A 25,311-nucleotide genomic window follows, 5' to 3' on the forward strand; every position below is an offset into this window, starting at 1 on the left:
AATTTTCATCATAGGTTATAACCTCAACTATGAGAGACATAATGAGAAAAATAAATCCATTAAATCAGATTTTTTAAGAATTTATTTGCAAATTATGATGGAAAAATAAGTATTTGGTCAATAACAAAAGTTCATCTGAATACTTTGTTATATCCCTTTGTTGGTAATGACAGAGGTCACATGTTTTCTGTCTTCACAAGATTTTCACACACTGTTGCTGGGATTTTGGCCCATTCCTCTATGCAGATCTCCTCTAGTTTTTGGGCTGTCGCTGGGTAACATGGACTTTCAACTCCCCCCAAAGGTTTTCTATGGGGTTGAGATGTGGAGACTGGCTAGGCCACTCCAGGACCTTGAAATACTTCTTACGAAGTCACTCCCTCATTGCCCGGGCGGTGTGTTTGGGATCATTGTCATGCTGAAAGACCCAGCCACGTTTCATCTTCCATGCCCTTGCTGATGGAAGAAGGTTTTCACTCAAAATCTCACGATACATGGCTCCATTCATTCTTTCCTTTACACGGATCAGTTGTCCTGGTCCCTAAGCAGAAAAACAGCCCCAAAGCATGATGTTTCCACCCCCATGCTTCACAGTAGGTATGTTGTTCGCTGGATGCAACTCAGCATTCTTTCACCTCCAAACAGGACGAGTTGAGTTTTTACCAAAAAGTTCTACTTTGGTTTCATCTGACCATATCACATTCTACCAATCCTCTTCTGGATCATCCAAATGCTCTCTAGCAAACTTCAGATGGGCCCGGACATGTACTGGCTTAAACAGGGGGATACGTCTGGCACTGCATTATTTGAGTCCCTGGCGGCGTAGTGTGTTACTGATGGTAGCCTTTGGTCCCAGTTACTTTGGTCCCAGCTCTCTGCAGGTCATTCACTAAGTCCCCCGTGTGGTTCTGGGATTTTTGCTCTCCGTTCTTGTGATCATTTTGACACCACGGGGTGAGATCTTGTGTGGAGCCCCAGATGGAGGGAGATTATCAGTGTCTTGTATGTCTTCCATTTTCTAATAATTGCTCCCACAGTTGATCTCTTCACACCAATCTGCTTGCCTATTGCAGATTCAGTCTTCCCAGCCTGGTGCACGTCTACAATTTTGTTTCTGGTGTCCTTCGACAGCTCTTTGGTCTTGGCCATAGTAGAGTTTGGAGTGTGACTGTTTGAGGTTGTGGACAGGTGTCTTTTATACTGATAACAAGTACAAACAGGAGCCATTAATACAGGTAACGAGTGGAGGACAGAGGAGACTCTTAAAGAAGAAGTTACAGGTCTGTGAGAGCCAGAAATCTTTCTTGTCTGTAGGTGACTAAATACTTATTTTCCACCATAATTTGTAAATAAATTCTTTAAGAATCAGACAATGTGATTTTATGGATTTTTTTTCTCATTATGTCTCTCATAGTTGAGGTTTTGCTGGATGGGTAGGTGTTTCAGATGCTGGCTAACTTTATTGCTGTTGTCAGAGTGTTGCTCCCATCAAGAGTGCACTCTAGGCGGCTGCCTATTTTGCCTACAGGCAGAGCTGGCCCTAGATAGGGGATAAGATGTCAGATCGCGGGGGTCCTGCTGCTGGGGGGCCCCTGCGATCTCTTGCAGCATCAAGCATTCTAAACTAATGCCGGGTTCCTGTGGCAGTGGTCGTGACATCATGACCACGCCCCCTTGTGACATCATGCCACACCCCCTCCATTCATGTCTATGGGAGCGGGGGTGTCATCAGATGTCATGAGGGGCGTGGCCATGATGTCACGATCACGGCCTCCCGCTCCAAGCGTTCTGAATAGAGATGAGCGAATTTACAGTAAATTCGATTTGTCACGAACTTCTCGGCTCGGCGGTTGCTGACTTATCCTGCATAAATTAGTTCAGCTTTCAGGTGCTCCGGTGGGCTGGAAAAGGTGGATACAGTCCTAGGAAAGAGTCTCCTAGGACTGTATCCACCTTTTCCAGCCCATCGGAGCACCTGAAAGCTGAACTCATTTATGCAGGAAAAGCAATCAACTGCCGAGCCGAGAAGTTCGTGACGAATCGAATTTACTGTAAATTCGCTCATCTCTAGTTCAGAACAAAATGTTCATAACGCTGGAGCACCAGAGCACCGCTTTAAGGTGTTCCTTAGCACATGTACATGTAAGTCCAAAATTACTGAAACTACTGTTGAGGATCTTCATAGGTTGGGTCACTGGGGTGCAATACTACACACAACTGTGACATGATACCTGAAAGGACATCTGCAGTAAATCCTCTCATGACGTGACACCCATCTAACTCCTGATGGGAGGCCAGCAAAAAGATAAATGTATTGCAGAGAGGTCCTTGTTCAGCCTTAACCTCTCTGGCAAAGAAAATTTTGGAAATTTGGACTTGTTGCACTTTTATTCTCACAGCATGGACAGAAACAGGAGCAGAAACAGTGACTTGATTGTAGACAGGTATTATCTAGGTAAAGCACGTGACCTAGGTGTAGGTACTGACTAAACTACTTCAGCAGGTGCAGGCCCAGGAGATGTTGCTCTGGACAACGCCAGGCCTTGAATGGTTCTATAAGAGTTTGGGTATACCCTTTCTACTGGAAGGGGAAGGTTGGACTAGGGACTGCAACTATTGATTGGGATTATCACCTGACCAAGACATCATACTTCAATTTAAAGGGGTACTCCGGTGAAATTTTATTTTTTAAATAAATTGGCGCCGGAAAGTTAAACAGATTTATAAATTACTTCTATATAAAAATCCTAATCCTTCCAGTACTTATCAGCTGCTGTATGCTCCACAGGAAGTTGCGTAGTTCTTTTCTGTCTGACCACAGTGCTCTCTGCTGCCACTGTCCAGAGTAGGAGCAAATCCCCATAGGAAACCTCTCCTGCTCTGGACAGTTTCTGACATGGACAGAGGTGTCAGCAGAGAGCACTGTGGTCAGACTGGAAAGAACTACACAACTTTCTTTGGAGCATACAGCAGCTGATAAGTACTGGAAGGATTAAAACATTTGAATAGAAGTAAATTACAAATCTGTTTAACTTTCTGGCACCAGTTGATTTAAAAAAAGATTGTTTTCCACCGGAGTACCCCTTTAGTGTGATTTCTGCATAGAAGCCAGGGGAACCTTCCCCCATTACACACTAATGCCAAGCCTCCTGATTGCCTCTTCTGGAATCCTTCAAGCTGGAGAGTAAATCTCCGGAAACAGGAACTTCTGTAGCTCCAACGTGTGTTAGGAACCCAGACGACAAGGCTCTTAAAGGGGTACTCTGGTGGAAAACTTTTTTTTTTTTTTTTTTTTTTTAATCAACTGGTGCCAGAAAGTTAAACAGATTTGTAAATTACTTCTATTAAAAAATCTTAATCCTTCCAGTACTTATCAGCTGCTGAATACTACAGAGGAAATTATTTTCTTTTTGGAACACAGAGCTCTCTGCTGACATCACGAGCACAGTGCTCTCTGCTGACATCTCTGTCCATTTTAAGAACTGTCCAGAGCCGCATATGTTTGCTATGGAGATTTTCTCCTACTCTGGACAGTTCTTAAAGGGGTTATCCAGGAAAAAACTTTTTTGTATATATTTCAACTGGCTCCAGAAAGTTAAACAGATTTGTAAATTACTTCTATTAAAAAATCTTAATCCTTTCAGTACTTATGAGCTTCTGAAGTTGAGTTGTTCTTTTCTGTCTAAGTGCTCTCTGATGACACGTGTCTCGGGAACCGCCCAGTTTAGAAGAGGTTTGCTATGGGGATTTGCTTCTAAACTGGATGTTCCCGAGACAGGTGTCATCAGAGAGCACTTAGACAGAAAAGAACAACTCAACTTTAGAAGCTCATAAGTACTGAAAGGATTAAGATTTTTTTAATAGAAGTAATTTACAAATCTGTTTAACTTTCTAGAGCCAGTTGATATTTAAAAAAAAGTTTTTTTTCCTGGATAACCCCTTTACAGTGGACAGAGATGACAGCAGAGAGCACTGTGCTCGTGATGTCAGCAGAGAGCACTGTGCTCCAAAAAGAAAATAATTTCCTGTAGTATTCAGCAGCTAATAAGTACTGTAAAGATTACGTTTTTTTAATTGAAGTAATTTACAAATCTGTTTAACTTTCTGGAACCAGTTGATAAAAAAAAAAAAAAATAACGTTTTCCACCGGAGTACCCCTTTAAAACCTGACATGTGACCAATTGTGGCACATGGTCTTCATGGTCCTCCCTCTCGTTATAGCAAACTTCTAGTTTTTCTGTAGGTTTTAAACAGCTGGAGGTTCACAGTTTCCCAACCAGGATGCTTTAGTGGTTGCAAAACTACAATTCCCAGAATGCTGGGAGTTGTAGTTTTGCAGCCGCTGGAGGCCCCCTGGTTGAACAGTGGGAGAACTGTAGAACTTCACTCCACTTACTTCATATGGTCAATGCTATGACAAGACACTCGGAGAGGCAAGAAGTTCCCAATTTAAAGGGGTTCTCCACCATAAGGTGATTTTAGTATGTACCGGGCAGGCAGTAATGGACATGCTTAGGAAGGATCTGCGCTTGTCTTGGGGCTAAATGGCTATGTTGTGAGATTACCATAACACTGTAGCTTTTTGTGAACTGGTATTTCCTGTTTGAGTTTTCTTTTGCCTACAAATCCCATAATTCCATTTTCCTCCCTCCCACACATCAGACACCCCACCCATTGAAACATAAATGAGCTGCATCCATTCAAAAGACCTGAGTTTTTCAATCAGGGTGCCAACAGCTGTTGCATTAGTTGCAGATTTATTTTTTTTCCCACCAAGCGATCGCTCCACCCATTGAAGCAGACAGGCTCCCTGTCATCAGGTGACTAGTGATGTCAGGTCTCGGCCGCATTGCAACCTGGGAAAAATCTGAGACAACAGTCAATTTGTATGCTGGTAAAAATAAATTGGGGTGAAAATCACAGAAGAATTGTGAGAAAACCATCACACACAGGTACAGACACTATATTATGAACTACACTAACTTTACAGCCCCTGTAGCATAGTCAAATAAAAAAAATTCCTGGAATACCCCTTTAAGGGTGAGGCAATTGATCAGGACCTGAGGCAAAATGCATCCAGGAAATTTTCAAAAAATGCTAAGTGCAACCTCACTTCACTGTTATACTCTTTTTCTTCTTTTTCTGATGTGGTGTCTCGGGGTGTGAAGGTGAGGTGTATGGAGCAGAGGTTGTAGCCCAGGGGCAGGTGTAATTAACCCCTAAATGTTCGTGACGCCAGGGCGTGGTGTTCTCGGTATCCACCCGAACGGTAGCACCGCTATCCCAAGGTTAGGCAGGGAAATAATAGTCCAAGACCAGGTAAGGGTTAACGGTAGCTTTACTGAGGTAGACAAATGGAAATAGTCTTTACAGCTCGGCCAGGATCCCAGAGAGGTGGCCAGTAACACAGAAGGACCTCGCAGCTTGCTGGGACTTGTAGTGACTTTGACAGACTTTAGGACAGCCATGCTGACTATAATAGACGTGACTATAGACTTGACCTGACTGTAGGTAGTGACAGTAGACATAGAGGACTTGACTTACAGACATGTGGCTGTAGGTGGCTTGAGGCCTCCAGATGTGCTGGACACTGGCTCTGAGACGTCTGGTCTTTACTGCGCCTCAGGATCTAATAGAGAGATTGTAATGGCCGCTCCTCTTATAAAGGGGGCTGAGCCAGAAGCCCATAGGTCAAGCTGCAGGTCACCTGGTTAGCTGGTGCTCTCTGGGTAACAAACACATCATGTTGACATATTATCATGTGACTAACTCAATGGTCCTTAAAGGTCCTTTATACATAACACACATAACACTATACATAATATATATTACTATGGGGGGGAGACACTGCAGGAGGGCCCCTAGGACACAGAGGGACTCAACCTGACAGGGCCTAAGTACTGTACAGGACTATAACCCGTACTGGGACATCACACTGATGAGTTAATTTAATCCTTGCAGCGGGACTGGAGGGGCAAGCTGTGCATAACTAGCTTGCCCCCTGACTGGTGAGCAGTACCTCTTTAGACGCGGCGATCAAAGTTGATCGCCGCATCTGAAAGGGAAGTTACAAGCATCCCAGCTGCTCAGTCGGGCTGATCGGGACCATCGCGATCTAATCGCGATGTCCCGATCAGCTGGGACACAGCAGGAGGGTCACTTACCTGCCTCCTGCGCGTCCGCTCGTTGATTGATTGCTCCAAGTCTGAATTTCAGGCTTGAGCAATCAATCCTTGATAGCACTGATCGTTGCCATGTTAATACATGGCAAGTGATCAGTGTCAGGATCTGTGTGTGCAGTGTTATAGCTCCCATGGGAGCTATAGCATTGCAAACAAATAAAAAAAAGTTTAAGTCATTTAACCCTTTAAATAATAAACGTTTGGTTCACCCCCCTTTTCCCCGACCATACAAAAATAATAAAATAAAAAATACATAAAATACTGTATATTACAAACATACACATATGTGGTATAGCCGCGTGCGTACGTGTCCGAAGCATAAAAATATATCGTCATTTGAAGCGCTCCATTTATGGCGTACGCACAAAAAAAATAAAAAAATAAAAAAAATATAAAATAAATAAATTCAATAAATAATAAAATTAAATAAATACGTAACATACGGAAATAAATAATACTAGTAATAATTGAATAATTAAATTTCACAGTCCAAATTAGCGTATTTTGATCACTTTTTCTACCGTATATATGAATAAACAGCGATCCCACAATCCATTTAAAACAACAAGGGTACTGTGGACTACTTCAGATCACGGCGCAAACTATTTGAGCCCTCCTACCGTCCCCACTCATTTACCCAGCTCCTCACCCCACCACACTAGCACCCCCCCCTTATCTCCCCCTGCCCACTGCTGCCGTGGCTGCTGCCCCCCCCCCCCCCCCCCTTTTTCCTCATGCTTTTCCGGTGCTCCCCATGGTTCTTGCAGCCACAGTTACGGTTTTGTTTCTTTTGGTTTTCTCCCCCTTTTGTTTGGTTTATCTCAAAAGCTCGCTTTGTTCTCAGATGGGGCTGGTTTGGTTGGTTGTTGGTGTGGTGTTTGGTCTTCCAGTGGTGCTGCGGGGTGGTTTACCCCTGGGTCTTGGTAGTCGGTGGGTTTCTGCCATGCTTGGGTTTTGTTTGCGCTTTTCCCTTGGTGTTGGTTGTGGGACTTTGGGTGCTTGCTTCGGCAGCTCATGTTCTAGAATTGTAACGTTACTGTGTGGGTTGGCGCCCCTGTGCTTGGTTGCGCTCTAATTTGGTGATACTTTTCTTCATTTCTAGGGTGTGATTTGAGTGATGGTGGAGTGTTGTCGGTCTGACATTAGGGGCGTTGTCACTGCTCTTCTCTCTTTCGGCTTTCTTCCTGGGCTCGGCTTGTTGCACCTATTTCTTCGCAGTTTGGAGTTACAATTTATTTTGGGGCTATGCTACCTGGGGTCGGTATTGGGTGTTGATGATTTGTCCAGTTTTTTCTCTGGCTGTAGTTCCGGAGGTTGCTCCCTCGGGCGGAGTCGGAAGGTTTGCTCGTGGGGCTGGCCCGTGGGTCATCGTGGAGAGTGGTGTATTTCTTGGTCTGCTTTGGTGGCCCCTGTGACTTGGTCGCACTCACGGTAAGGCGCTTGCGAGTGGTTGGTGTTGGTGTGGAGGCCGGGATGTTTACAGTCGAGGAGGGTCCCGGAGGTTCCAAATGTGTCTGTGGATAGGGGATTTGTTTTTCATACCTGGAATGCCCCTTACGAGGCTCTGATGTTTGATTTCCTATTTCGTTTTTATAGGATGTGATAACGGAAGTTACCTGCTGTGTCACCTCTCCAAGGAGGTTCAAGATTTGGGCTGTGTTCTCCGTGCATCCAAATAACATTCTTAGTATGTGTCGCTGGGTATTTTCACCTGTTAATGTGAATCACCTGTGCACCCCACTGGATCGCTGTGCTGCGATCCAGTGGGGTGCGGTTGCCGCACGGAGCATGGCGGGGGGTGATTTTCTTTTCTGCTCTGCGTTTGGTGGGATGTTGGTGTATACCTAGGGGCTGAGCCCGCGAGTGGGTGGCCTTCCTGTCGGCAACCGTTTTTTCTTGAGTTTTTGGGTCGCTTGGTGGGTCGGATTTTTGGTTGTCGCTTTTGCGATTTTTTTCTGATCTGAGGATTTGCGCTGGCTTTTTTCTGGGCTATGTGGATGGGGCACTTCCTTTCTCCTCATCTCCTTCTATGGGACTTTGGTGTCTGATGTGTTTTTGGGTGCCTATTTCGTGCGTTTGCAGGCCGTCGGTTCGAGACTGCTTAGGCGATCCGGGACACGCAGTTTGTGCCGCATGAGGGTCTGTGAATTACTGTTTTTCCGGTTGTTGTCCTATTGATGAATGGGCGGCGGCAGGGCCCCCCCTTTTTTTAAATTTTTGCTCCCCGCCCCCGATTATTCAATTTCAAGTTTTTTGTCTGTTTTTTGCTTTCCTTGATAGGATGGGGTGTTGTGAGTTCGGGATTCGATCTCTTTTTGTGTTGGGGCCGGCGGAGGTGAATGGGGTTTCCGGAAGGGTAGTGCAGCGCGTGGGGCGCTGGAGATCTGCATGTTGTGTTGCTATTTTCGCCCAGTTTTGTGTTTCCCATATGTGTTTTTGTTTTGCGAGCGGCTTTCCGCTAGGTGGTGCGAGTGCTGTGGCTCTCTTCGGTGTATGAGCGAGTCTGAGAGAGGAGTTCACACAAGAGTTATTTAAAAAATTTCCTGGAGAGGAAATGTGTTGGGTGTGTCGGGGGGGCTGAGGTGGCCCCAGGTGTTGGCTATCCAGTATCTCTTGGGTGGCGGTCAGAGCCCCCTCCGTGGCGGTAAGAAGACGGTGAAAGCGGAGTCAACCCGGGGTAGACCTCCACACAGGACGGTGTGGCAGCACCTCTCAGGTTGGTAAGAAGCCAATCGGTGTCTTTGTTACAGTTAAATTGTTATTTATATAAGTAATTTTATAAATAAAGCTGTGGCCGATTCCCACCCACGGAAAAGTTAAATTGTTGTTGTGTCAGTTATTATTTAATTATTTATTGTAACAAGGGGGAGGGGTAGTTATAGCCTGCTAGGAGCTAATTAGGTCTCAACAGTCTTAGCTAGACAGACAGGCTTGACTTTCTTGTACACAGGACTAGTAGACTCACTAACTAGAGACAAGAACCACCTCCTTCCCTGCTAGGGGGTGTAGTGGGGACATCTTCTGCATTTATTGGCTAGGAGCGGTACCAGTGACTAAATTCTGCTCTCTTTACAATTTGCAATGCAAAATAATTTTAGCAAAACTTTAACCCTCTGCACGCTGTATACATGTTTTACCAGAGAAATACAGGGAAATACATATGCAATTTAATTCTCCAGCAAACCTTATGATAGCTCAGCCACCCCAGTAAGTTTGGCATAGCACCTGGTACAGCTCACCCTGGGCTACCACAAATTACTAAATGTGGGACCACGCGTGGTGTAGGGAAATACCTTAACACTTTGTGACGCCAGGGCACAGTTACCCTATACAAGGTCCCAGGTTAGAGACAGCTTCTCCTGGGCCAGACACAGGGAGTAAATGAACACAGGGACGTCAGGTTACCGATAACTGTCTTTACTGAACTGGAGCAGATGTTGATACACAGTATGGTGCAGAGTGGAGAGGATGCAGTGTAACCCCTTGGGAGCCCTGTTGCATTACTGGGACTTATTGTGCTTTCACCCAATGAATTGATACTGACTTGAGAGAATTGAAGATTGATCCAGGTAGGTAGGGTTCTGTCAAGGTCCTGTAGCTTTCTATCGACAGGGCATGAACTTCCACCGTGCGGGGGATCCTTTCAGGATGACTGGATAAGATAGATTTGTTCTGGGCCTTCCTTAGAGCTTCTCCACACACCTCACACCTTTACCACACTTGTGCTCAACTCTCAACTGGGGCAACTCCTCCCCCACTACACTATATGGCCAAGAATTTAGGGGTTCCCATTGGCAGGCAGGGTCACATGGGTTGCACTCAGGGCTCAAGTCCTGCAGGAACTCATGGGAACGGAGTTCCTGCCCTTTTTCCACAGCAGGAATGCAGTTCCCATTAGCAGGAGTCCTACTGGACTAGCCCTTAAAGGAATACTCCGCCCCTAGACATGTTATCCCCTATCCATAGGATAGGGGATAAGATGTCTGATCGCGGGGGTCTTGGCTGCAGCACCCCAGACATCCGGTGAACGGAGCGAACTTCGCTCTGTGCCGGATGACTGGTGATGCAGGGCAGAGGCTCGTGACGTCACAGTAATGCCCCCTCAATGCAAGTCTATGGGAGGGGGCGTGACGGCATTACTGAGGGGGCATTACTGTGACGTCATGAGCCTCTGACGCTGCACCCAACGCTCTAAGCGAACACTGGGAGCAGCAGGGAAAACGTGGGGGTCCCCAGCGGCGGGACCCCCGGGATAAGACATCTTATCCCCTATCCTTTGGATAGGATATAAGAGGTCTAGTACCCCTTTAAGTGGAAATCTAGGGTGAGTTCCCACACTTTTTTCCCCAGGACTTGACCCCTGGTTGCACTGTGTGGTGTCCCGGCACCTTATTTCATACGTTACCTTTGCAGAGGTCCCCATAGTCTGAGTACCTAGGAACGTCGGGGTCCCTCTCCTATAGTTATCCCCTTGTCACCCCTCAGTTAGTCGATGCCTATATGGAAGTTCATATAAGTACAGACATATGTATATATGTAATTGCCTACCTATTCAAGCGTAGCAGGACCTGCAAGTCACGTGATTAGGTCAGAACTCTATGGTTTTGCTACAGGACCTTTGGAGGTTCCCATGACGTGTTCACCCACAACGCACTGTAACGGTGAGTGACAGTTGTTATGGACCAATCCAAAACGGCCGGCCCCTGCCCATATAAGGGACCTGCGCCATCTTGATTCCTCTCTTGGGTTGCTGACTCTGGAAGAGGTAGGACCTCCGCAGCTTACAAGACGAATTACTAGGCCAAAGCCTTGCGGCCTCGGCCTCTAACATAACAGATATACTAAGCAATTCCCCGCTACTCCCCGCAAGATCACTGGACCTAAACGCACCCTTAAATCCAGCGGATCTATGCTACAAAATCTCTAAGAAGCTAAATTGAGCTTATCTGATCCCAACCAACTGTCAATCGCTGCTCAGCTATATCTATAGAGACTCTGTTATCTGGACTGTTACTATTGCTGCATGTACAGAAATTCTTCAGTAAAAGTTCCTGCAAGTTTTCAGTTAACAGTGGTTGTGGACAATCCTTTATTTCTGCATCACCTATTGGTCTTGGGAAGGGTGGCAATAGGCCTATCAAGATTCCAGTATTTAACCTCACCCTGGCGTCACGAGTGACAAGGGTTAACAGCGCCCTTTATCATCCCGAACAGCAACACCCTAACTACCCTACACCCCACCAGGCTTTATCCCCCAAGCTCACCACATCTGCTCCTCTCTTAAAGGTTCATATAGATAACATATATAGAAATAACATAACATGATAATTATGAAAATATATTATTTTTTGGTAAACTGCTAAAACACAATAGAAACCATAACCAGTCTCTCAGTGGGCCCAACACCTGTGCCGCAGGTCTGCCTGAGGAAGTCGGAATCCACAGGACAGCCTTTGGCGCTGGGACACCACATAAACAAGTGCCATAACAATGGCTGCCTTATTACTATTGCCATTGCTTTGGGATAGAATAAAGTGTAACTATCTCCCTACATTAGGACTCGGACCCTCAGGCCCCTTCAGATACCAAAATGTTCCTGCAAATCAGCTCCAGAAGGGGGCGCCAATTTTTTTTTTCAATGGGTCTCTTCTCAGTATCGCGTCTACCCAACTAAACCCAATACCGGACAACGGGACCAATAGCTGTGGCGCTAGGCCTCAAAGTAATAATATAACAAGGATGGAAACGTTTGACCATCACTCCAAAGCAAACATTACCCGCCCCGTCCCTTTAAGGGATTTACACATTTACACCAATATAAAATCCGTAATTCCAGATCACCCTTTTTTTTTTTCGCGGACAGCAGAAACAGAAGGCGCTAAAATCTCCGAGCCATGGAGGGACTAATATACTTTTCTGTGTGAAAAATAGGGGCTGCAGTTAATGATGTTGAGGGTTTTACAGCCGCCGTTAACACGTTCTCCCCTATAAAGACATTGGGGGTTTCGGCGTAGACAATGGCTCGCGCTGTCTCAGTTGGTGCCTGGTTTTTATAATGTGTGGATGGCGAAGTTTATAGGAGCTTTGTGGTGGTCTCTGTTTGTGGGGAAACATTTACAGCGGAGTGTGGTCTGCCGGCAGACGCCGTTTATAGCGCGATTCCCGCACCTTTACTTTTATTTATTACCCCCCGGAGCACAAATCCCACAGACCGAACGTCTCTGGTGCCTTAAAGATCACAAGGCATCGGCAGGAGAGGGGTTAAACCTAGAGGTAACAATGTCACCGCAGCCAGATCAATATCCGTATATTTATTTATTATCAGATATATTAAAGGAGTAGTCCAGTGGTGACCCAGTGGTGAACAACTTATCCCCTATCCTAAGGATAAGGGATAAATTTGAGATCGCGGGGGTCCGACCGCTGGCCCCCCCCCCCCCCCGCGATCTCCTGTACGGGGCCCCGGTAGCCTGCGGGAAGGGGGCGTGTCGACCTCCGCACGAAGCGGCGGCCGACACGCCCCCTCAATACAACTCTATGGCAGAGCCGAAGCGCTGCCTTCGGCAATCTCCGGCTCTGCCATAGAGATGTATTGAAGGGGCGTGTTGGCCGCCGCTTCGTGCGGAGGTCGACACCCGCTATCTGGCCGGAGAGCCGGGGCCCCGTACAGAGAGATCGCAGGGGGCCCCAGCGGTCGGACCCCCCGCGATCTCAAACTTATCCCCTATCCTTAGAATAGGGGATAAGTTTTTCACCACTGGACTACTCCTTTAATACGGTAAAATGTCCAGACATAAACTTTAAAGGGGTACTCCGTCCCTAGACATCTTATCCCCTATACAAAGGATAGGGGATAAGATGTCTGATCGCTGGGGTCCCGCCGCTGGGACCCCCATGATCTCTGGGCAGTACCCGACATTCGTTTAGAACGCTTGGAGCGGGCAACGGGGTCGAGACGTCACTGCCACGCCCCTCGTGACGTCACACCACGCCCCCTCAATGCAAGTCTATGGGAGGCCACGCCCCCTCCCATAGACTTGCATTGAGGGGGCGTGGCGTGACATCACAAGGGGCGTGGCAGTGACGTCACAACCCCCGCCGCCTGCTCCAAGCATTCGGAACAAAACGTATAAGTTGTGGTTCATCGGAGAAGAGGATGAAACTGTGAAAACGCAGTCTCCCAAAACTGCTGCAACGTGGGGGGGGGGGGGGGGGTTAAAGGGGTACTCCGCTGCTCCAGCGTTCGGAACGTTTTGTTCCGAATGCTTGGAGCATTCGGAACAAAACGTTCGGAACAAAACGTTCCGAACGCTGGAGCAGCGGAGTACCCCCCCCCCCCCCGTTGCAGCAGTTTTGGGAGACTGCGTTTTCACAGTTTCATCCTCTTCTCCGATGAACCACAACTTATAGACGGAGCGGTATGGGGCGTCTTTTTATTTGTACCATTTACCATATATGTTTTACAAAACAAATGCAGGTCAGTGCAGTTACAGCAATATCAGTTTTATAGACTAAAAAAATTCTCATCCTCGTAACTATTATTTATTGTTTTTAATTTTTTATTCTAGTGATTATTTTATTATGTATTTTTTTTTTTTTTTTTGCTTACAACAAAACTATTTTATTTGTTCTATTTATACTCATATTTCCCCAAGGGACAAAATATGTAAAATATGCTGCAATATTAATGTATTGCAATTAAAGATGAGTGAAATGAGGAGTCAAAATTCATTTTGGGAGGATTTGCCCTAATTTGCTATGATATTTAATTTAGATTCTAAATTAAATATCATAGCCAGGTAGGGCAAATCAGATTTGTACAGGAACAGGGACTCCTGTCAAAAGACAGGTGCACCTGCTCCTGTACACTGATGGGAAAGCGTAACTGAGAAGCAAAGCATACAGTGTATGCCTCATCGCTCAGTGTACAGAAGCAGGGACTCCTGTTAAAGACATTGCACTTTGCCTAAAATTAATTCAAATTTTGGGCAAAGTGCAAATTCAGAGTGAAATTGGTTCAAAATATATAGTGACTCAACTGCTGTATAAGTATACTGAGGGTGTTCAGATGATGAGTCTGCGACATACACAGCGGGTGCTCAGGGCTGGTATTGGAGATAAGGGGTTAATGTATATAAGGTTTAATATATACATTTGCCCCTTTTGCCCTGATAAGAGTAATTGCTGCATTCTGGGAGGTAACAGGAGACTTTAAAGTGGTGTTCCAGGAAAAAAAAAAAATTTGTTATATCAACTGTCTCCAGAAAGTTAAACAGATTTATTAAAAAATCTTAATCCTTTCAATAATTATCAGCTGCTGAAGTTGAGTTGTTGTTTTCTGACTGGCAACAGTGCTCTCTGCTGACATCTCTGCTTGTCTCGGGAACTGCACAGAGTAGAAGATTTTTGCTATGGGGATTTGCTTCTAAACTGGGCGGTTCCCGAGACACGTGTCATCAGAGAGCAGTTAGACAGAAAAGAACAACTCAACTTCAGCAGCTCATAAGTACTGAAAGGATTTAAAAAAATTAATAGAAGTAATTTACAAATCTGTTTAACTTTCTGGAGCCAGTTGAGATATATATATATATATATATATATATATATATATATATATATATATATAAAGTTTTTTCCTGGATAACCCCTTTAAGAAATTTGGAGGCATCTTTGGATGTGAGTGGAGTCCGGATACAATTCATGAGAATAAAGTGAAGGATTCTCGCGGTCTCGGTTTTCCCGGTGGATTTGCTCTCATTCTGTGCCGGCTGCGGTTGTTTCCTTTTTTCTGTCAAATAAAAACCTAAAAAATCTCAAGTGGCCCCTTTGTTAGTTAAGACCCCTTTTCTCTGTTTTTATTTTGTTTTTCTTGCAGATTCCAGCCCGGGTAATATCTTGTAGAATTTTGAAGATCGGAGACAATAAGCGTCTTAGCTGGAGAAGTCATTGACACTTTAATTAATGGCCCCGGATTATGCCGGAGCTGTGGGAACAGACTGGATGGATGAAGAGGGAGCGCGACGTTGAGCGGCCAAAACACCAGCGTCCTGGGCCCATGACAACCCCTGAGATGTACATCTGAGGACAGGCCGCACGCCGCTTCCTTCCTGTAATGTATAGATTCATACGTGTGCACGAGGGACGCACAGAGAGACTCTGTTAATATTTGACGAGGAGCCAGAGGACGCCCATTGTTCCCGACCTGGGCGACTGAACCGAAGGGGTGAAATAAATAACCTTACAGGAACATCCATCACAGGCAGGAGTTATTTACTTTCCCTTGTCCTTAGGCAACCCCGATGGCAAGAATCTGCCTCAATGAAGACGGCTGCGAAACGCAAGGGGGGGGGCTCCGCATATAGAGCACTGAGCACCCCATTCAGGGGCCGCAACGCTCCGGATCTACACAGAACAGGATGGAGAATCAGTACAAAGGAGACAGAACAGTGTTATCATATAGAGAATGAATTCACAGCTGCGCTCATAATTCTGCTGATTGTCCTAAGACACAGTCAACAAGTATCTAACAAGGAAAATAACTTCACTGAGACTCTACAATACAGGGAGCAGATCAACGAGACCCTACAATCCAGGGAGCAGATCACCGAGACCCTACAATCCAAGGAGCAGATCACTGAGACCCTACAACCCAAGGAGCAGATCACTGAGACCCTACAATCCAAGAAGCAGATCACTGAGATCCAGATCCTAATGTCCAGGGAGAAGATCAACAAGACCCTACAATCCAAGAAGCAGATCACTGAGATCCTACAGTACAGGGAGCAGAGACTGAGACCCTACAATCCAAGGAGCAGATCACTGAGATCCTACAATCCAAGGAGCAGATCACTGAGACCCTATAATCCAGGGAGCATATGGCCGAGAACCTACAACCCAAGGGGCAGATCACTGAGACTCTAGAATCCAAGGAGCAGATCAACGAGACCCTACAATTCAGGGAGCAGATCACTGAGACCCTACAATCCAAGGAGAAGATCACTGAGACCCTACAACCCAAGGAGCAGATAACTGAGATCCTACAATCCCAGGAGCAGATCACTGAGACCCTACAATCCAGGGAGCAGATCACCGAGACCCTACAATCCAGGGAGCAGATCACTGAGACCCTACAATCCAGGGAGTAGATCACAGAGACCCTAGAATCCAGGGAGCAGATCACTGAAACCCTACAATCCAGGGAGCAGATGACTGAGACCCTAAAATCCAAGGAGCAGATCATTGAGATCTTACAGTCCATGGAGCAGATGACTGAGACCCTAGAATCCAAGAAGCAGATCACTGAGCTCCTACAATCCAGGGAGCAGATCACTGAGATCCTACAATCCAGGGAGCAGATGACTGAGACCCTACAATCCAAGGAGCAGATCACTGAGACCCTATAATCCAAGGAGCATATCACTGAGACCCTACAATCCAGGGAGCAGATGACTGAGACCCTACAATCCAAGGAGCAGATCACTGAGACCCTACAATCCAAGGAGCAGATCACTGAGACCCTACAATCCAAGAAGCAGATCACTGAGATCCTACATTTCACGGAGCAGATCACTGAGACCTTACAATCCAAGGAGCAGATCACTGAGACCCTACAACCCAGGGAGCAGATGACTGAGACCCTAAAATCCAAGGAGCAGATCATTGAGATCCTACAGTCCATGGAACAGATGACTGAGACCCTAAAATCCAAGAAGCAGATCATCGAGATCCTAAAATCCAGGGAGCAGATCACTGAAATCCTACAATTCAAGGAGCAGATCACTGAGACCCTACTATCCAGGGAGAAGATCACTGAGATCCTACAATCCAAGGAGCAGATCACTGAAATCCTACAATTCAAGGAGCAGATCACTGAGACCCTACTATCCAGGGAGAAGATCACTGAGATCCTACAATCAAAGGAGCAGATCACTGAGACCCTACAATCCAGGGAGCAGATGGCCGAGATCCTACAATCCAAGGAGGAGATCACTGAAATCCTACAATCCAGGGAGCAGATCACTGAGAACCTACAATCCAGGGAGCAGATCACTGAGGACCTACAATCCAGGGAGCAGATCACAGAGACCCTAAAATCCAAGGAGCAGATCATTGAGATCTTACAGTCCATGGAGCAGATGACTGAGACCCTAGAATCCAAGAAGCAGATCACTGAGCTCCTACAATCCAGGGAGTAGATCACTGAGATCCTACAATCCAGGGAGCAGATGACTGAGACCCTACAATCCAAGGAGCAGATCACTGAGACCCTACAATCCAGGGAGCAGATGACTGAGACCCTATAATCCAAGGAGCAGATCACTGAGACCCTACAATCCAAGGAGCAGATCACTAAGATCCTACAATCCAAGGAGCAGATCACTGAGACCCTACAATCCAGGGAGTAGATCACTGAGATCCTACAATCCAGGGAGCAGATGACTGAGACCCTACAATCCAAGGAGCAGATCACTGAGACCCTACAATCCAGGGAGCAGATGACTGAAACCCTATAATCCAAGGAGCAGATCACTGAGACCCTACAATCCAAGGAGCAGATCACTAAGATCCTACAATCCAAGGAGCAGATCACTGAGACCCTACAATCCAGGGAGCAGATCACCAAGACCCTACAATCCAGGAAGCAGATCACTGAGACCCTACAATGAAGAGAGCAGATCACTGAGATCGTACAATTCAGAAAGCAGATCAGAGACCTTACAATCCAGAGAGCAGATCACTGAGACCCTACAATCCAGAGAGCAGATCACTGAGATCCTACAATCTTAGGAGCAGATCGCTGAGATCCCACAATCCAAGGAGAAGATCACTGAGAACCTACAATCCAAGGAGAAGATCCCTGAGAACCTACAATCCAAGGAGCAGATCACTGAGACCCTACAATCCAAGCAGCAGATCACTGAGACCCTACAATCCAAAGAGCAGATCACTGAGATCCTACAATCATAGGAACAGATTGCTGAGATCCCACAATCCAAAGAGAAGATCCCTGAGACCCTACTATCCAAGGAGAAGATCCCTGAGAACCTACAATCCAAGGAGCAGATCACTGAGACCCTACAATCCAAGGAGCAGATCACTGATAACCGACAGATGACTGATTCACCAGATCATAACACTTCCCAGAATGCAAATCACTAAAGCAAGAATGTATAGATCCTGAAGAAACAGATAATTCTGGGAATTTTACAATAGGTGTCAAGATAAAAAAAAAAAAAAAAATATTCCAAGGTTGGGAGTAGAGATGAGCGAATTTACAGTGATTTGATTCATCACAAACTTCTCGGCTCGGCGTTTGATGACTTATCCTGCATAAATTAGTTCAGCTTTCACGTGCTTCGGTGGCTGGAGACTCTCCTAGGACTGGATCCACCTTTTCCAGCCACCGGAGCACCTGAAAGCTGAACTAATTCATGCAGGATAAAATCAGCAACCGCCGAGCCGAGAAGTTCATGACGAATCAAATAATTTGCTTATCTCAAGTTGGGAGTGAGGTACAAATAATAAACCTACTATACTCAGACTGGTCATCCTCTTGACGGCCTTTATTACCTTGCGTATTAATAAGAATTATTGGTAATTATTAGATTTGGCACTGTTTTTTCATAATCTAAGAATAATGTAATTGAATAATTAATATTAATTAATATCATTATTCTTCCTCGTTCTTTTCAAAAGACACAAGCCGAACCACGCATCTATTAATGATAGAAAGAGTCGCTCCTGGATTGTTGCTCCAATATGGAGGCCATTAGTTCGGAATTCCTCTGGAATTCTGACAACTTCATCCAATATTTAGTCAAGTTAATATAAATATAAAATCTGTAGTAAACAATCTTATAGCTGTCTTGAAATATGAAAGCTATACTGTGATTGGTTTCTATGGGAAACAAGAACAGCTTTTCTTTTTACAGCCTGGTAAGATTGATCCAGATCTCTATAGAGAAACATGGCCTGGTAAGATTGATCCAGATCTCTATAGAGAAACATGGCCTGGTCAGATGGATCCAGATCTCTGTAGAGAAACATGACCTGGTCAGATGGATCCAGATCTCTATAGAGAAACATGGCCTGGTCAGATGGATCCAGATCTCTATAGAGAAACATGGCCTGGTCAGATGGATCCAGATCTCTATAGAGAAACATGACCTGGTCAGATGGATCCAGATCTCTATAGAGAAACATGTCCTGGTCAGATGGATCCAGATCTCTATAGAGAAATATGACCTGGTCAGATGGATCCAGATCTCTATAGAGAAACATATCCTGGTCAGATGGATCCAGATCTCTATAGAGAAACATGTCCTGGTCAGATGGATCCAGATCTCTATAGAGAAACATGTCCTGGTCAGATGGATCCAGATCTCTATAGAGAAATATGTCCTGGTCAGATGGATCCAGATCTCTATAGAGAAACATGTCCTGGTCAGATGGATCCAGATCTCTATAGAGAAACATGGCCTGGTCAGATGGATCCAGATCTCTGTAGAGAAACATGGCCTGGTCAGATTGATCCAGATCTCTATAGAGAAACATGGCCTGTTCAGATGGATCCAGATCTCTATAGAGAAACATGGCCTGTTCAGATGGATCCAGATCTCTATAGAGAAACATGGCCTGGTCAGATGGATCCAGATCTCTATAGAGAAACATGTCCTGGTCAGATGGATCCAGATCTCTATAGAGAAACATGTCCTGGTCAGATGGATCCAGATCTCTATAGAGAAACATGGCCTGGTAAGATGGATCCAGATCTCTATAGAGAAACATGTCCTGGTCAGATGGATCCAGATCGCTATAGAGAAACATGGTCTGGTCAGATGGATCCAGATCTCTATAGAGAAACATGTCCTGGTCAGATGGATCCAGATTTCTATGGAGAAACATGGCCTGGTCAGATGGATCCAGATCTCTATAGAGAAACATGGCCTGGTCAGATGGATCCAGATCTCTATAGAGAAACATGGCCTGGTCAGATGGATCCAGATATCTATAGAGAAACATGGCCTGGTCAGATGGATCCAGATCTCTGTGGAGAAACATGACCTGGTCAGATGGATCCAAATATCTATAGAGAAACATGGCCTGGTCAGATGGATCCAGATCTCTATAGAGAAACATGTCCTGGTCAGATGGATCCAGATCTCTATAGAGAAACATGGCCTGGTCAGATGGATCCAGATCTCTATAGAGAAACATGGCCTGGTGAGATGGATCCAGATCTCTGTGGAGAAACATGGCCTGGTCAGATGGATCCAGATCTCTGTGGAGAAACATGGCCTGTTCAGATGGATCCAGATCTCTATAGAGAAACATGGCCTGGTTAGATGGGTCCAGATCTCTATAGAGAAACATGGTCTGGTCAGATGGATCCAGATATCTATAGAGAAACATGGCCTGGTCAGATGGATCCAGATCTCTATAGAGAAACATGGCCTGGTCAGATGGATCCAGATCTCTATAGAGAAACATGACCTGGTCAGATGGATCCAGATCTCTATAGAGAAACATGACCTGGTCAGATGGATCCAGATCTCTATAGAGAAACGTGTCCTGGTCAGACGGATCCAGATCTCTATAGAGAAACATGTCCTGGTCAGATGGATCCAGATCTCTATAGAGAAACATATCCTGGTCAGATGGATCCAGATATCTATAGAGAAACATGGCCTGGTCAGATGGATCCAGATCTCTGTGAAGAAACATGACCTGGTCAGATGGATCCAGATCTCTAGAGAAACATAACCTGGTCAGATGGATCCAGATCTCTATAGAGAAACATGACTTGATCAGATGGATCCAGATCTCTATAGAGAAACATGTCCTGGTCAGATGGATCCAGATCTCTATGGAGAAACATGGCCTGGTCAGATGGATCTAGATCTCTATAGAGAAACATGGCCTGGTCAGATGGATCCAGATCTCTGTGGGAAAACATGGCCTGGTCAGATGGATCCAGATCTCTGTGGGGAAACATGGCCTGGTCAGATGGATCCAGATCTCTATAGAAAAACATGGCCTGATCAGATGGGTAGAGGTCTCTGTGGGGAAACATGGCCTGGTCAGATTGATCCAGATCTCTATAGAGAAACATGGCCTGTTCAGATAGATCCAGATCTCTATAGAAAAACATGACCTGATCAGATGGATCCAGATCTCTATAGAGAAACATATCCTGGTCAGATGGATCCAGATCTCTATAGAGAAACATGGCCTGGTCAGATGGATCCAGATCTCTATAGAGAAACATGGCCTGGTGAGATGGATCTAGATCTCTGTGGAGAAACATGGCCTGTTCAGATGGATCCAGATCTCTATAGAGAAACATGGCCTGGTCAGATGGGTCCAGATCTCTATAGAGAAACATGGTCTGGTCAGATGGATCCAGATATCTATAGAGAAACATGTCCTGATCAGATGGATCCAGATCTCTATAGAGAAACATGACCTGATCAGATGGATCCAGATCTCTATAGAGAAACATATCCTGGTCAGATGGATCCAGATATCTATAGAGAAATATGGCCTGGTCAGATGGATCCAGATCTCTGTGAAGAAACATGACCTGGTCAGATGGATCCAGATCTCTAGAGAAGCATAACCTGGTCAGATGGATCCAGATCTCTATAGAGAAACATGGCCTGGTCAGATGGATCCAGATATCTGTGGGGAAACATGGCCTGGTCAGATGGATCCAGATCTCTGTGGGGAAACATGGCCTGCTCAGATGGATCCAGATCTCTATAGAAAAACATGGCCTGGTCAGATGGGTAGAGGTCTCGGTGGGGAAACATGGCCTGGTCAGATGGATCCAGATCTCTATAGAGAAACATGTCCTGGTCAGATGGATCCAGATCTCTATGGAGAAACATGGCCTGGTCACATGGATCTAGATCTCTATAGAGAAACATGGCCTGGTCAGATGGATCCAGATCTCTATGGAGAAACATGGCCTGGTCAGATGGAACTAGATCTCTATAGAGAAACATGGTCTGGTCAGATGGATCCAGATCTCTATAGAGAAACTTGGCCTGGTCAGATGGATCCAGATCTTCAGAGAAACATGGCCTGGTCAGATGGATCCAGATCTTCAGAGAAACATGGCCTGGTCAGATGGATCCAGATCTCTATAGAGAAACATGTCCTGGTCAGATGGATCCATATCTCTATGGTGAAACATGGCCTGGTCAGATGGATCCAGATCTCTATAGAGAATCATGTCCTGGTCAGATGGATCCAGATCTCTGTGGAGAAACATGGCCTGGTCAGATGGATCCAGATCTCTATAGAGAAACATGGCCTGGTCAGATGGGTCCAGATCTCTATAGAGAAACATGGTCTGGTCAGATGGATCCAGATATCTATAGAGAAACATGGCCTGGTCAGATGGATCCAGATCTCTATAGAGAAACATGGCCTGGTCAGATGGATTCAGATCTCTATAGAGAAACATGACCTGGTCAGATGGATCCAGATCTCTATAGAGAAACGTGACCTGGTCAGATGGATCCAGATCTCTATAGAGAAACGTGTCCTGGTCAGATGGATCCAGATCTCTATAGAGAAACATGTCCTGGTCAGATGGATCCAGATCTCTATAGAGAAACATGTCCTGGTCAGATGGATCCAGATCTCTGTAGAGAAACATGGCCTGGTCAGATGGATCCAGATCTCTGTAGAGAAACATGGCCTGGTCAGATTGATCCAGATCTCTATAGAGAAACATGGCCTGTTCAGATAGATCCAGATCTCTATAGAGAAACATGGCCTGGTCAGATGGATCCAGATCTCTGTAGAGAAACATGGCCTGGTCAGATGGATACAGATCTCTATAGAGAAACATGGCCTGGTCAGATGGATCCAGATCTCTATAGAGAAACATGACCTGGTCAGATGGGTCCAGATCTCTAGAGAAACATGGCCTGGTCAGATGGATCCAGATCTCTATAGAGAAACATGTCCTGGTCAGATGGATCCAGATCTCTATAGAGAAACATGGCCTGGTAAGATGGATCCAGATCTCTATAGAGAAACATGTCCTGGTCAGATGGATCCAGATCGCTATAGAGAAACATGGTCTGGTCAGATGGATCCAGATCTCTATAGAGAAACATGTCCTGGTCAGATGGATCCAGATCTCTATGGAGAAACAGGGCCTGGTCAGATGGATCCAGATCTCTATAGAGAAACATGGTCTGGTCAGATGGATCCAGATATCTATAGAGAAACATGGCCTTGTCAGATGGATCCAGATCTCTATAGAGAAACATGGCCTGGTCAGATGGATCCAGATCTCTGTTGAGAAACATGACCTGGTCAGATGGATCCAGATCTCTGTGGGGAAACATGGCCTGGTCAGATGGATCCAGATCTCTGTGGAGAAACATGGCCTGGTCAGATGGATCCAGATCTCTGTGGAGAAACATGGCCTGGTCAGATGGATCCAGATATCTATAGAGAAACATGGCCTGGTCAGATGGATCCAGATCTCTATAGAGAAACATGGCCTGGTGAGATGGATCCAGATCTCTATAGAGAAACATGGCCTGGTGAGATGGATCCAGATCTCTGTGGAGAAACATGGCCTGGTCAGATGGATCCAGATCTCTGTGGAGAAACATGGCTTGTTCAGATGGATCCAGATCTCTATAGAGAAACATGGCCTGGTCAGATGGGTCCAGATCTCTATAGAGAAACATGGTCTGGTCAGATGGATCCAGATATCTATAGAGAAACATGGCCTGGTCAGATGGATCCAGATATCTATAGAGAAACATGGCCTGGTCAGATGGATCCAGATCTCTATAGAGAAACATGGCCTGGTGAGATGGATCCAGATCTCTATAGAGAAACATGGCCTGGTGAGATGGATCCAGATCTCTGTGGAGAAACATGGCCTGGTCAGATGGATCCAGATCTCTGTGGAGAAACATGGCTTGTTCAGATGGATCCAGATCTCTATAGAGAAACATGGCCTGGTCAGATGGGTCCAGATCTCTATAGAGAAACATGGTCTGGTCAGATGGATCCAGATATCTATAGAGAAACATGGCCTGGTCAGATGGATCCAGATCTCTATAGAGAAACATGGCCTGGTCAGATGGATCCAGATCTCTATAGAGAAACATGACCTGGTCAGATGGATCCAGATCTCTATAGAGAAACGTGTCTTGGTCAGATGGATCCAGATCTCTATAGAGAAACATGGCCTGGTCAGATGGATCCAGATCTCTATAGAGAAACATGGCCTGGTCAGATGGATCCAGATCTCTATAGAGAAACATGTCCTGGTCAGATGGATCCAGATCTCTATAGAGAAACATGTCCTGGTCAGATGGATCCAGATATCTATAGAGAAACATGGCCTGGTCAGATGGATCCAGATCTCTGTGAAGAAACATGACCTGGTCAGATGGATCCAGATCTCTAGAGAAACATAACCTGGTCAGATGGATCCAGATCTCTATAGAGAAACATGGCCTGGTCAGATGGATCCAGATCTCTGTGGGGAAACATGGCCTGGTCAGATGGATCCAGATCTCTGTGGGGAAACATGGCCTGGTCAGATGGATCCAGATCTCTATAGAGAAACATGTCCTGGTTAGATGGATCCAGATCTCTATAGAGAAACATGACCTGATCAGATGGATCCAGATCTCTATAGAGAAACATGTCCTGGTCAGATGGATCCAGATCTCTATGGAGAAACATGGCCTGGTCAGATGGATCTAGATCTTTATAGAGAAACATGGCCTGGTCAGATGGATCCAGATCTCTATGGAGAAACATGGCCTGGTCAGATGGATCTAGATCTCTATAGAGAAACATGGTCTGGTCAGATGGATCCAGATCTCTATAGAGAAACTTGGCCTGGTCAGATGGATCCAGATCTTCAGAGAAACATGTTCTGGTTAGATGAATCCAGATCTCTATAGAGAAACATGTCCTGGTCAGATAGATCCAGATCTCTATAGAGAAACATGACCTGGTCAGATGGATCCAGATCTCTATAGAGAAACATGTCCTGGTCAGATGGATCCAGATCTCTATGGAGAAACATGGCCTGGTCAGATGGATCTAGATCTTTATAGAGAAACATGGCCTGGTCAGA

At 45.6% G+C, this 25,311-nt stretch overlaps 1 protein-coding gene across 2 annotated transcripts in view; it reads left to right on the plus strand.

Annotated features, from left to right (window-relative positions):
• LOC130284412 (uncharacterized) overlaps positions 1-17,459 on the plus strand; it is a 47,321-nt gene extending 29,862 nt beyond the window's left edge. For both annotated transcript variants that reach the window (XM_056534733.1, XM_056534734.1), the window contains exon 2: positions 15,058-17,459. In XM_056534733.1, the coding sequence (XP_056390708.1) occupies positions 16,628-17,377 (750 nt within the window). In that variant the 5' untranslated portion in view covers positions 15,058-16,627 and the 3' untranslated portion in view covers positions 17,378-17,459. The remainder of the gene's footprint in view (positions 1-15,057) is intronic.
• Positions 17,460-25,311: the final 7,852 nt, after the last annotated feature.

The sequence above is a fragment of the Hyla sarda genome, chromosome 8 (genome assembly GCF_029499605.1).
Source record: "Hyla sarda isolate aHylSar1 chromosome 8, aHylSar1.hap1, whole genome shotgun sequence".
In the NCBI taxonomy this organism is placed as follows: Eukaryota; Metazoa; Chordata; class Amphibia; order Anura; family Hylidae; genus Hyla; species Hyla sarda.